The sequence below is a fragment of the Empidonax traillii genome, unplaced genomic scaffold, assembly GCF_003031625.1.
Source record: "Empidonax traillii isolate 1590-97213 ecotype Southwest subspecies unplaced genomic scaffold, ASM303162v1 scaffold571:size529327, whole genome shotgun sequence".
Lineage (NCBI taxonomy): Eukaryota > Metazoa > Chordata > Aves > Passeriformes > Tyrannidae > Empidonax > Empidonax traillii.
The window spans coordinates 348182-362103 of NW_020955764.1; the positions used below are offsets into that span (position 1 = coordinate 348182).

At 40.1% G+C, this 13922-nt stretch overlaps 1 protein-coding gene across 6 annotated transcripts in view; it reads right to left on the bottom strand.

Annotated features, from left to right (window-relative positions):
- Positions 1–13922, bottom strand: part of SCAPER (S-phase cyclin A associated protein in the ER) — a 131597-nt gene that overhangs the window by 113294 nt on the left and 4381 nt on the right. For all 6 annotated transcript variants that reach the window (XR_003572798.1, XM_027897964.1, XM_027897966.1 and 3 more), the window contains 3 exons: positions 13138–13255; positions 8059–8129; positions 3786–3983 (listed from right to left, as the gene is read on the bottom strand). Coding sequence is in view for 5 of the 6 variants with exons in the window: in XM_027897964.1 (XP_027753765.1) it covers positions 3786–3983; positions 8059–8129; positions 13138–13255 (387 nt within the window). In the remaining variant the exon portion in view is untranslated. The remainder of the gene's footprint in view (positions 1–3785; positions 3984–8058; positions 8130–13137; positions 13256–13922) is intronic.

Genomic DNA, 13922 nt, shown 5'->3' on the forward strand with positions numbered 1-13922 from the left:
CCTGATTGAAAGCCCTAACGAAAGTTGATTCAGATGGTTCTTCAACATAACACTGAGCAACGTGTCAAATCCTTTCAGAGAAAGGCTCTACCAGGCTCTTTAGGATACCTTGTCCTGCCTACGAGAGGCAAACCAGCAGAACTTCCCTGCTGAATTTTCCATTTCATAAGGGGAATAAGAATCTGAAGTAAAACTGAGCTGTTTCCACTGAACTGGGCTGATTTAAGAAGGTATTCATGAGCTTTAGAAACAAGGAAAGAATCTACCCTGGCCAAAACCTTACAGAAATGCACCAGTAAGAAAAGGTTTCAACCACAAACAGCCACTGGAGCCCTTTCCCATTTGGGAGCATCAAACATTATCCTGTGACAACATAATCAATAGAACTATACCAGCTTGTAAGGATACAGGAGAGCAAAGGGTACAAAATAACCAAAAAAATCAACTAACACTTTTATACCGGATTTTAAATGCCAGAAGTTGTCATATTTCCTTTTCCTCTGAGTCTTCTTTTTAAGGCAATCTTTATAGCACTAAAATGTTTAAATAGAACAGCACATGCCTGTTTGACCAGGACAGAAGTTTGAGGAGGTTATCATTTAAAAAGTCAAAATGAAGGAAGTTTTTGATAACACGAATTTATTTTAATTGAAAGAATTTTTTCAAAAGCCCACTTAAAAAAAACACAACAATGAAGGAGAGGTTAACAGTGTAACCATTTTGGTTTCTTATTTAATATTATTTCCCACCTCTGTCCAGTAATAAAAAAAAAAAAAAAAAAGGTACTTCATGGAAAGGGCTAAGAGAATACTCTGTCAAATGAGTCCAAAAAGGAAATGTGGCAATGTGAAATTTCTCATTTATCAAAATCCTCTGAATCCTTTGGGTAGAGCAAAAGTACAATAACCCATTTGTAATTCAGCTGACAGGTCTGTTACCATCTCTTGTAACATTTTAACCACTGGACACTTTCCTATGTAGTATAAAAAATTTGCAAAAAAGAACAGAAAAGCGAAGCTAATCCAATCCCATTTTTAGCATGAGCTTTAGTAAAGGTTTGTTACAAAAAGAATTTTCATCCTAAAAGCAAAATACTCAGGAGACCGGTCGTGTCACACATAAAAATGGAAAAGGTGTAAGAATTAACTCCCCCTGCCCAAACAGAAAGGGATAATACCCACTGAATTCTCCTGCCACTGAAGTGTAACTTATTTTGCCAAGCCACATCCACATCACCGGTATTCTAATGACAACAGCAGAGTCAGGGAGATACCTCATTAGAGCACAGAATTCCTGTTATGCCATTATTCACATGCACCTCAATCAGAGCCATGAAATCACTCTGCATCCTCCCACTCCTGCACATCCAGTGGCTGGAGCTGTGCCTGGAGGAACACATTGAATGTTTTCAGGTCACCAGAAAAGGCACGACCTGAGATCATCCAAGACCTGACCAGGAACTATCAGAACAGCCAAGGCAAAGTATGAGACCTTGGGAATAACGTGGTAACAACGTCTCGAGGGCCACAAAGTGTTTTAGATGAGCAAATGATGATTATTTACCTGCACTGAGACCCACATGGACAAACTGGAGTGATCAAACCGAAGACTCAGTTAAGCTCATTTTAAGACAGGACACAGGCCTTCTATTCAGCTGCATGAATTCTTGAAAAAAATGTCACACAAGTGCTTCTTAGTCAATCCCATCCGCCAGCTGAACTCTGAGACTTGATTTATGAACTCCTAAAAGGTTGAGGTACTATAGTAAACACCTTCTATACATTCCATAACATGAAAGCTGCACTTAGATATCTAAGATATTTCAGTTGGGGAAGCACTGCAGGCACTGCCTTTTCAGCACAGGAGGTGAAGAAGACTCACAGTTTGCACAAGGATCTGCTGTTCGTTATCCCTGATATTCCATCTGAAATTAAAACACACCTCCATGCTAATGATGAGTTTGATCACTCCCTAGTTGAAGTCTATGGACATAGCCCCTAAAATGTCTACTAAGAGCTGTGCAAAACACTCTCTTCAAAACACAGAAGCTGTAGGTGATTATTTACAAACATTGACAGCCTCATCTCTGGTAGACACTGAGCTGCACCTGGCGACACAACCACAAAATAATAACAACCAACAGAATTGACAGAAATTAAACATTATTAGTAATAATAATTTGCAAGACTTTGCACGAGGTGCATGCAAGACTAAACAGCTTTATGCTTCATATCTTAATTAACAGAAATAATAGTAATTCATCAAAAGAATAATCATCATCATTTAAACAGTGACCTGGAAAAGAAAATCCCACAGGTAAAAGAGCACAGCACACACACATATTCCAGATGCTCAGGTGAGGCAACTTGTGTGCTGAGAAAAAAAGACCTTTCAAAAGGTAAGAGTAACATGAATCTTACATAAGTCTTACAACAGATGGCACTGGACTGCCTTGGGTCCTCGTTTTTTGGTTTTTTTCCACCTCTGTTTTGCAAACAAGTAACCTGGTCCACACAGGCACAGACATCGCTGCCAGGCATCTGCTCAAACGAGGACTTTTCACTCAGGCTACGCAGCAGCTCCATCCCAGAGCAGATCAAGCAGGCTGATTAAAACGCTGAACAACATCTAACCCCCCCCCAAAATATGTGATAATGATACAAACACGCTTCTGTTCGCTCAGTCACAAAAAGTTTAAAATGCTAATCTAATTACAGGTCAAGGCTGGCTGATTTTCCTATACCAAAAAATTCTACAGAGAGGTTTCCTGAGCAGGAAGACGGTTCAGTAACAAAATGGTAAATTGTGTCAGACCAACCAGCGACTTGGAAGGCTTTTAGCCACTGTTCAGCTTCCAAACCTGCTTCCAATGAGGTGGATTTGTACGCCAATCTCCAGCCCATTTGGCCGTGTCTGATTACAGCACACAAGTAGATGCACAGGATAAGAAAAGAGTTTATTCAAATTGATATATGAAATTTTTTACAGTGATTCCATAATCATTTCCAGAATGTGTTGAGTTTTCAGCCGGGTTTAATAGGAAAACAAAGGGATATCTTGAACTTTTCTTTTTATAACATACTCTGGCTTCTCTTAATGCTTGTGATAAATTTAACTTCTAAAGAATGAGTGATTTTTATTAAATGACAAGGGTATTTCTGCAGATCTACTAGAAAATCATAATAAAATGTAAAACACATGCATAAGCTATTACAAACACAGGTTATCTGAAATTGAGAAGTGACTCACAGCGACATCCCAACCAGACGTTGCTTATACTCAACAACCAATCACTTTCTGAAGAAAGAGAAAATCTGAAGAGTGATAACTATCACTGCAGAAAGGGAGCAGTGTGTAATTAAAGCACTTAACAGGAAGCAAACAAACGGGAAAAAGGCTGAACCGCAACAGTGCCACCTACAGGAAAAGGAAAATACTAGAAGTACTTTTCCTACAGGGAAAAATAAATCAGTGTTCATCAGAAAAAGTAACAAACTCAGAACTCAATAAACAAAATCTGAATTCACCAAAAAACTGAGATCTAATAATATCATCTGCATCACAAGTTTTACCCACTTCAAAAAACTGTCACTGCAAAATATGAGAGCATTTCTTACACATGAATACATATACATATCAATTTTCCTACTTGCGAGCCTTCAGAAAATACAAAAAGCAACGTGTTCCTGCAGCTCTAACTCCTCATTGACCTTTTTTTTTTTAAAGTATAAAAAAAAGCCCTAGAGAAGCCACGTGAGAAGGACAAAGAGCAGCTGCAGCCCTACCTTGCACTCCACCACGCTCTGGTCCGACTCACACGTGACGTAGATTTCATCGACCGCCCGCCGCAGGTTGTCAAAAAGAAATGCCCAGTACCGAGCCCGCAGATCCACCTTCCGAGGCTGCCTTGTTTTGGTTGGGCTTTTGTCAAAGTTTTTATCTCCAGCTGCTGCTGCTGTTAATTTACAGTCCAGGGCAGTGTTCTGAAAACAAGGGGAGAGGAAAACAACAAGCAGGAGCACGGTGAGGGGCTGGGTTTCTGGGCAACACGTTTTTTTTAAACATATTGAAACGCTTGTAAACAAGAACTTCTTCACTGAAGAAGAGTGTATTATCCCACTGACTGGAGTTTTTAAAACAAGTTGTCTTAAATACAGGCAGCAATTTTGTACAATTAGATTCTGTTTCTTTGGCATTTAGAATATTCACATGGTGATATTCTGCCCCTTAGCACACTGGAAAGTTACATTTTCTATTTACATATCCTGCATTACTTATTCTGACGTGTGTGCACCCAGAGATGAAAATAACACTTTATTAATAACCATACCAGCAATATTCCATCACAGGTACATTCTGTTACCAAGACATTACATAGGGGATCATTGTTTTGAACCCTCATTCTAACCTGGGAGTGCCAGTGCCAGTGAAATGTTGATGAGGCCCTAAAACACCGACCAACTTCTCCAGGGCTGTTTTGCTGCACAGATGCAGGGGACAGCCAGCACGCTGAACGTGATGGGGGCACAGGGAGAGCAGCCAGAGTTCTTCACAAATGCTGGCACGTGCAGCAATCACCACGTACCTCCTTGGAAGCGCTGCTGTGTCACCTCAGCGTCACATTTGCCAAGGTGACCTGCTTAGTGGAGGAGGCAAAGGTTGTGGATGTTGTCTGCTGAGACCGCAGTGACAGGACAACAGGAAATGCCCTCAGGTCGTGCCAGATGAGGTTTAGATTAGATATTGGGAAAAACTTCTTCGCTGAAAGGGTGGTCAGGCGCTGGAACAACCTGCCCAGGGATCACCGGGGTGAATGGTGATTCCCAGGGATAGAATGTTCCAAAGGAGGTGTGGATGTGGCACTTGGGGACATGATCAGTGGTAACACAGTGCTGCTGGGTTAATGGCTGAACTCTGTGATCTCAGGGGGCTTTCCCAACCTTACTGATTCTCTGGCTCGGCATCTGCTGACCTTGTGCACTCAGCTCAGTGACCCACACGGGGATCCGACCCCCTGACACAGAGAGAGAGAGTCACTGACCTGCACAGGATATTCCAAAGGATCCTGAAGCACCTCATTTGGCTGAAAATACCAAATCAGCACCTGGCGCCATGACACTGCCCTAATTTAACTTGAAATTCTCCACCACAATAGACAAAAAACCCTAGAAAAATCCTGCTGCTTCCATAAACTTCTGCATTCCATAGCCAGGTGGAAGCACCTGCAATAAACCCAAACTAACAGCCATTTTTGTGCTGGAAGTATTAGCTACATGTTAAAATAGCCTGGTTTGGATTGTGTTTTTTTCATTACTGTATTTATTTTAACAGAACCTTCAATGCAGTCTTGATGCACTGATCCACAGAACTCTAGAAAAATAATTCTTACAACAATTCTCTTGGAGGGATGACTGCAAAATACCACTCTGAAAAGTCTGCTTTTGGTGACTGCATGAAAACAACCAAAACCATTGCAGAAGCCAATGCACAGTGTTTATAATTAGAATATCTAATCATTTACTAGAAATACTCTAATTAGCAAAATAATTGGCTGGGATTCAAGCCTTTTTGTCCCGTGCCACATGTCATTAAACAAATTCCAGTTTGTAACTGCTGACAAAGCTCTCACCTGCATTTGTGTTCAGATGCCAACTGTTCTGTGAGAAGGGGGGGAATGGGAACCTGATTTATGCAATCACACCAACACCTCTGCTGCTCTGACATCCAACTCCAAGTGCTCCAGGTGAGAGCCACAATCAGAAAACACCCGTGTCACAAACCACCAGTGAACAGGGATTTCAGAAAGGTTTCAGATTTTTTTTCTTCTGTGACACCACAGTCACAGTCTGAACAAACTGCTTGGAGAAAAGCTGCTCCTTACCTGAGGTCTTGTATATAAACCTTTAGAGCAAAGCTTACACTGGTTAATTTACAGCTCCCTGAAGCTGCAGTTTATAATGATGCAACCACAACCAGAGAATCAGAAATTGCTATATTAAAATGACTTTGCTACCTGGTGCTGCCCGTACTTATAAAATGTGACCCCAATAAAGGGAACAGCTTTACATCACTCAGCTAATACTGTTGATCCAAAGGGGATGGGCTGTTTTGGAATTGTAAACGTAATTCCCACCATCTGCAAGGCTCATTTTCAAATGTATCTTTAAAAGGTGGTGTCAGGGAACATGTTTTGATATTTAGCAATAAATGTTATCCACCTGCTGTATCTGGCATCCATTTATCTTCTCTATGTCAGGCATATTTTAATGAGGAAACAGCACCTGTAACCTCTGCAGGTTGTTGCAGTTTCATTATTACCCTGTAAGCAAGTTTTTAGGGTTTCAGTAAAACCTAAGCTACATTGACAGGCACCCACATTCCAGCAGAACACCTCGGAAAGGATGAAACCCTCTAAACCTCCTGATCTCTTGTAAACACAATCACACAAGTAGGTAATCACTAAGTTGGTGGTTTGTTGTCAGAAATAATATTTTAACTTAGAGTGACAGCTCAAACCTTCAGCTGCAGAAGATGCAGAGCTCTTGCACCTCTGAAATTCAGAAACATGGGAATACCCCTTCTTCCATCCCAACTATGGATGATGAAAGGGATGTTAAAACTGAATCTCTCTTGGTGTTTTTTTTTTTTTTTCTGGTTTGTTTTGGATTTGGGTTTTTTCTACCAGTTACAGTAACTTGCCCTGGACTTCTGGAAAGTATAAAGTGTATATTTTTGCTCTCAGGATGCCAAAATTTATTGAATGTAGATTTGCCAGCACTCTACTGAAAGGAAGATGAGGTTGATAAGGTCATATGAAAGAGCTCTTCTGAGTTTATTTTCTTGAGATTAGCAGCCCATTCACATGTAAAGGAAAATTAAAACTGAAAAACTCAACAAAACGAATTAAAAAAAAAAAAAAGCCACCAATTCCAGCAGTATCAAATGTCTGAAAAGCAGCAGAAATAAAGGTGCTGAATGCCAAGATGCACAGCCAGTCAGCACTCCATTCCAACCCTTAATTGCAGCCAGCAGGAATGCACTGTGTCTACAGGAGTTTTAGTTCAGCAATCCCACACAGAGCCAGTGATCTCCTGCACACTCAGAATTTACACAATCCCCAAACCAGGCAGATCTCAAACTGTGCTGCACATCACCCTCCCACCCTAAAGATTCTGAGGGTAAAACCTTGCAGGGAGCCCCAACTACACCAGGAAAATTCAGTCCTCACAGACCAGGAAAGCAGGATGCACAGGGTTTGTCAGCTATCAGTGAGTGAAGACAGAACACAAGGTAAAGAGCTACTAAATTAAACCATGGAAATAACATGTTGATGTTTTTAAAAATGCAAATACATCTCTATGGAAGCAAAATACTTTTTTTCAAAAAGTAACGCCTTCCGTTTACTGTCAAATTCTGACAGACTGCCACAAAATATTAAATGGCTAAAGCCATGCTAATGGTCAAATCCATTCATCAAAGAAAAACAATGGGTAAAAGTATGAAACACAAGGAAACACTGAGATATTATTTTATTAATTTAATAAAGATTGTCAGCCACATAGGGGGAAAAAAATGAATAAAACATTAATAAAAGTTGCTTCTTTATTTCTCATTCAGAACTACCTTCCAGTCATAACTCTTGGAAATTTTATTCATCTGGACTTTTTTCCAAAATAGGATATACTGACTTCAGCCACTAACACACAAAGTCAAGAAATAAGAGCATTTCCTCAGAAACTGGGGAGAAAGGCAGCCCTTGTACAAGCAGCATGGTTATTGGAAGAATATCCTGTATCATGTCATTCAACAGCACTATCCCTAAAATAACTTTAAGTCACGGATCCAGAGGCTACGAAGGGCCAAAAATAAAGGCTGAGGGAGATAACCTAAATTCTGGCAATTTTAACTTCTGAACACTTGACTTTGAATCCTGTATGCTTTAAAAATACAACATGGGCAGAGTTTTGGACAAGTATTATTCAGCCAATAACATATCAATGATCTCAGAGGACAATTTGATGTCATCCATTTGATGTCACAATAAAAAATGAGCAGTACCTGTTTTGCAGTCTTGTGTGTTCCTTGAGTCACCCTCTTTGTTTTTCCACCAGACTGCCATTTCGATTTTCCTGTGGGGGAAGCAACCATTTTAATCAACAATAGTGATTTTAATTAAATAGAGCACTCATATCTCATCTTGCAACCTACTGAGAGGGGCACAACTTCTGAGTTAAGAGGTTTGGCAAATTCTATATTCCAAATATATATTCCACCGTTCAGAATGTGGATAATGCCAGAAAACACTGAAAAAGGAAAAAAATAATTACAAGATAGGCAAGAATTAAACTTCATTAAACAAAGATAACTTATCTTTAAGTGTTCAGTGCCTCTGAAATTCATATCATTTCCATGTACATGTCAAACATGATACTAGTTTTCTTTGTAGATTTAAAAAAAAAGTCTGCTCTTGAATGACTGATCAACCAGATATTACAGAATTAAAACAAGAAATACATTTGTTAGGGAAAACAAATGTAATAATTTAGTTTTTCTGGAACTCTTCAACCTCCCAGCAGATTACGTATTTTCTGCCAAGAAAGACAAGGAAAAACACAACTTGGGCCTGGATTTACTTCACTGACATTTAGGGAGCCAAAGAAAGGGAGAAAAACATTCCCAGAAGACAAATCAGTCCCCTTAAGATCTGAAATGCCTTCTCAAAAGTACCTGTCTCCCTTCGCTGCTTACACAAAGTGACTTTGGCAATTAAGCTTCCAAAATCAGTGTAAATGATTCCCACTGTAAATGACACCCAGAAAGGATGATTCCAGGCCTCAGTGCTGTGGTGGTGGCAATTCACTAATTTACAGAAAAATCTGTGTTAGCTGAGACCAACCTGATCTATTAGCTCTTCATCTTTGAGATTTGCTGGGGGGGGGGGGTTAATTTGAAAAACTTTATTCCTCCAGCTTGGTATCTGACTTGCACAACATGAAAATCATAGGATCCAATTACCAAAAATGTAAGCAAGCTAAGACAAAATGGTAAGCACGGCAAGAGCACTCTCCAGCACAGATTGCATCTAAATAAAAGCTTCAAGATTATTTAGCTGGATGAAGCCAAGCAAATCAATGCATTAGTTGAATATGGTCCTGCCCCAGACCATTCTTGAATTTCAGAATTGTCCAGTTGAGTTTTTAACAGTTCTGAGGCCAAATTCCCTACCAGAGCCCAGCTGGTTCCCATTGCTCTGCTTATGGAAAGCAGCTGCAAACCTGTCTCAATCAGGCAGTTGTACAGCTGGTTTGCACAGCTGGTTTCTATCACTGGCTATTCAAGGCAACAAGGCTTTTAATTTAAAACAAATTAAAAACTATTTGCTTGATAATTCATTTTTTTTTAAACTCCACATTAGCCAAAACAACAGGTACAAACTAATACATTGACCTCAGTTCAGCAGCATTCAGGAAAAAAGTCCTTCAGCTACTGCATGTAAAAAGTTTTCCTAGTCACTGAAAAGTTTAAAATGTGGAGTAGCTCCATGTCAGAATAACTGAACTATTTCAATCACCAGTGTCTCTCTTCTGATGTGATTCACACTCTGCAAAGACAACTGGAATGGTATGGCATCCAGGACTTTGCACAGGGAAAAGGGTTTGCAAACAAATATGGGTACGTCAAAATTTACAAAGGGCAGATGAACACATAAAGCTGCAGTCTCTTTAGATTCTATAAAAAACACAGCAACAATCCATCATCCCAGAACTGGGAGATGTCTGAACAAGTCCCCTGTAAAGACAAGTTGTCAAGCACTTTCTATATGAGGCAGACAGGTGGAGAAAACAAAACTTACGTATACAGCAGGTTTTACAAACTTCAAAGAATCCAGTGTGGGGCAAGGACTAACTTGTTCTTAAGACCAGAAAAATCTGCATTTCAGCAGCAGCCACATTTCCAGGCTTCGTTATTCTTTTTTCCTTACATTAATAGCTCTGGTTATTAAAAGGTTTCTGCTTTTGTCCTTTTCCATTCCCGAGCAGTGACAGCACAAGAGCACTGCTCAGTGGTTATTTGTATGTTCTGGGGTGTAACTGGGGTGTAACTACACCACGCTGACATTGCTGTGAGATGCACACACCTCAGAAAGGCTTCACCTGCTAGGAATTAACTGAACTGTAAGCAGAGAACAACAGAGACCCAAGATGAGCTGCCCATGTGAAATATATAAAGCAGCAAAGTTTTGCAGCATTCAGAAAGCTACAGCCATATTTTCCACTGGAAATCCATCTCCTCCCTGCCTGCTGATTGAACATGAAGCACACAGGGTTTATGATTTGTGAAGATTTCCTGTCCAAAAAGCTGAGGTGCCATATATGCCAAAAAAACCCACTGATAACCTGTTTTCAAAGGTATCTTTTCTAGTGAAAATCTCAACAATCGTGCTGCTCATCTCTGGGGTTGGGATGGTTTTAGTGGTATGAGAAGTGTGAGAAATGCCTTTAAATGTAGTAATTAATCACAAGAGTTCATTTCTCTCCTGGTTACGGCAGAGAGCAACTGCATGTGTTGTTTCAGTGTCTTTGACCCTGTTCATCATCAGGCCTTCAGCAGGAATGATAATTTTCAGCTGAGGAAGCAAAATGAAGTTTCTAATACTATTATTATAAACCATATCTTCTTACAAGCTTGTAGAGCAGTAGTAGATGCTATTTTTCTAACTGTACATTGCTAAGGATCTGGAGAAATGAGTGCCTTCAGGAATGGAAATAACAAAACTCTCCATGTTTCTACCCCTCCAGATTGAATTACAGCAATGTATTTTGCACAAAATTACTCTAACAAATCACTGTCACTGTTTCATCCAGAGTATAAAGGCCCTGTATTCACCTACCAGCACTAGACTGGATTCCCATTCATTGCAGAGAAATTAAAGGTTTGAGACTCACGAGCCTCATAGAATCCCCTTCCCTTCATGCCACATTCTGCAGTTCCAATCAGATCCAGCCCTGCCAGGGCTCCCACACAATGTCTGCAGTCAGGGCTCTTCCAGCTCCTCGTGTGCCCCAAGACAGCCAAATTTCAGGACTTTCATCACATCCTGCAAGACCCACTCGCTGCAGCAGGCTCTTGTTAAAGCAGTGACACACACTGCAGGTTCCCCAGTGTGTGCCAGGTACCTCTCAACCAAGAAAATATGTTTCCTTGCCCTGAAATGCTCAGTCTGCAAATGAATTCGACATGGCAAGAGCCCAAGTGATTTTAAACAAATAGGAGAAAAGAAGAGAAAAGTGACAAATACAAGATTTTCCCTTTTTTTTTTTTTTTACACATCTCGAAGTTCCAAAGGTACTTTACTTTCTATCAGCATTCTGCAATGTCACTGATCTGCACTCAGAACCAGAATTACAGATCTGACATAACTAGGGTGTGCTTGCTGCTCCAAAACATGCGACAGAAGCGTCACCTGCCATTCCAGAAATCTCCTTCCTTTTCAAGGGAATATTTCTTACTGGCAGGAAATATATATTTCCATCAAGGAATCAGAAGGTTTTGATTGCAATTCTTTCATTACTGCTCTTTTGCCCATGTACTCTGTATAAAATACACAAGTCTGTCAGAGGAAGAGCTAAATGGTAAGGAGGACACAAAGGTGCACAATTTTTAAAGGAAATGGAGAAAGGACAGAAATGGGAAAAATTCATCCAGCATTTTATCAACTCTCTATAAAAAATGCTCATATTCTCACTTTTTCTGAGAAAAAAAAAAGGAAAAAAAAAAAAAGAAAACCAAACTCATAGGGAGTAAGAATATATAATTTAAAATATTAAATCCCACACTGGTGCTGCCAAGGCAATACCTCTGAACATCACGAGCAGCAGAAACTGCCCAAAGGCAAAATTCTGGTTTGGACAGAAGGGTGGCAGGATTGGCTCAGGAAAGCCAAACCTCTGGCCTGATTTACACAACTCTTCAAAGAGCCAGAATTGTCCTAAAACTCATAATATCGCTGGATCATCCCTCAGGGACACAGTACATATGGAAAGATCAGCACAGAATGAATCTGAGCTCAGTGACACCAACATATGCACCTTCCATGCCAAGCAAGGGTCAAGAGATAAAGGACCTGGCTTTGCAGACTTTCACTAACCACAAGTTGCTTTCCACAGGGAAATTTTCCATCAGGCAATTATCATTAGATCCTTTGCCTTGTGCAGAAAGGTCAGCCTATGATTTAATGATGAGATTCTAACAAGAAGCAAGCCCCAATTTAAAAATTACAATGCTGCTAATATGACCAAAAGAAGGAAATGAATACAGCTACCTGGATTTTAATTACTGGGCATAACTACTATTTAATGAAACCTAAAGGTCATTTTTACATTCATTCTTCGTGTTTTGACAGGAATTGTTAGAGCAAACACTCATCTACAAATCATCACTGACAGTAGTTTTAAAGGGAAAAGTCTTAAAGTTCCTAAAAGAATATTACAGGCAACAATATGACATACTCTTTAAACAGAATCAACTCACAAGTTGCTCAAAAATACTGCTAGAAATATAAATATATTGCATCTTGAGCAGTGTAAAAATGTCAGCTCTTGGCTCCTGAAGTGATCACACCACAAGAGAGTAACAAAACTGTTCTGAGGACCTGCATTATGGAAAACTGTCCCCACATATCCCCTTTCCTCAGAGATTCTTCACAGATGTTTGATACCAAGAGAAACTTCCACACTCCTTTGTTTTAGAGCACAGAGAACAATTCGTTGGATTGTTCTAAGCCATCCCTACAATTCTGAATTCCCAAGTTGCAAGAGATCAGTTTAGGACAACATGAATGTGTTACACAAGTATCTTGATAATATCAGCACAAGAAAACAGTCTTAGATGTTACAGACAAATTAAAAAAGTTTTTAATCTGCTGCTGGAAGGTTTTATAAACTGATCTGTCAATCACAGGGTGCACTTTGGAAAAAAACTTCTAAATTATTCTCTGTACGCTAAACAGAACCTTTTTTTTTTGTTTGTTTAACAGGGAAAACCTATGTTAAAAAAAAAAATGTTTCCAGGTGAGCAACTCCAGTGGAGAGAGGGATGGAAGTGGAAAGCCCTGGAGGAAGACAGTTAAACACATACCATCCTCTTCTTTGTTTTCCAGAGGAACACTCCAGGCAATCAGGTTCCTGGCTGTACGTCCCTCTTCTGCCACAATCCTCCTCACTTTGTCGTGGCTGTTGGAGCGTTGGAAAGAAGCCTGAAAATAAGGAATACACGGATGGGGAGACAAGAAAGGGAAATGTGGGGGTTGATACGGTGATTTCACCCAGTCTGTGGTTACACCATCCCAAGTGGGATGCTCAGGTGCTGAGTTTCCATCAAATACCTGAAGCAGGTGGATAAATCCATTTTCAACACCATTTTCCCACACGATAAGCAGATTAATTCATCAACATGTAACAGGAGTCACTACCCAGCCCACAGCATGGCATGTCTAGACCACACCACCTTCATTCAGTTGACTGCCAATGCTGCTGCAGAGTCACAGCAGGCTTCACCAACTTTTTAATTACTTTGTGCTAATTAGAACTAATTATTCAGGATAAAAGCTGAGTAAGACCAAAACACTTGTGTTAACTGACTGGTGAGAGCCTGGAGAAAGGCACAAGATTTATGGGAACCATCTGAACCTCGTATAAAACCCCACCTCTCCTTCACTGAGAAGACAAGAACCTACACAGAATTTCCTGGCAACTGTGATGGGCTGTTACTACAAAGCTGCAACTCTTCAAAGATGGAATGAGAGACACTGAGGATGGACTCAATTTACCTAATAAACATTTCTCTGCACTTGGGAAACACAGCATCACAAGACATTTGAAACCAAAATCCAAAAGAAGTGTTTGTATCAACTGTCAGATATC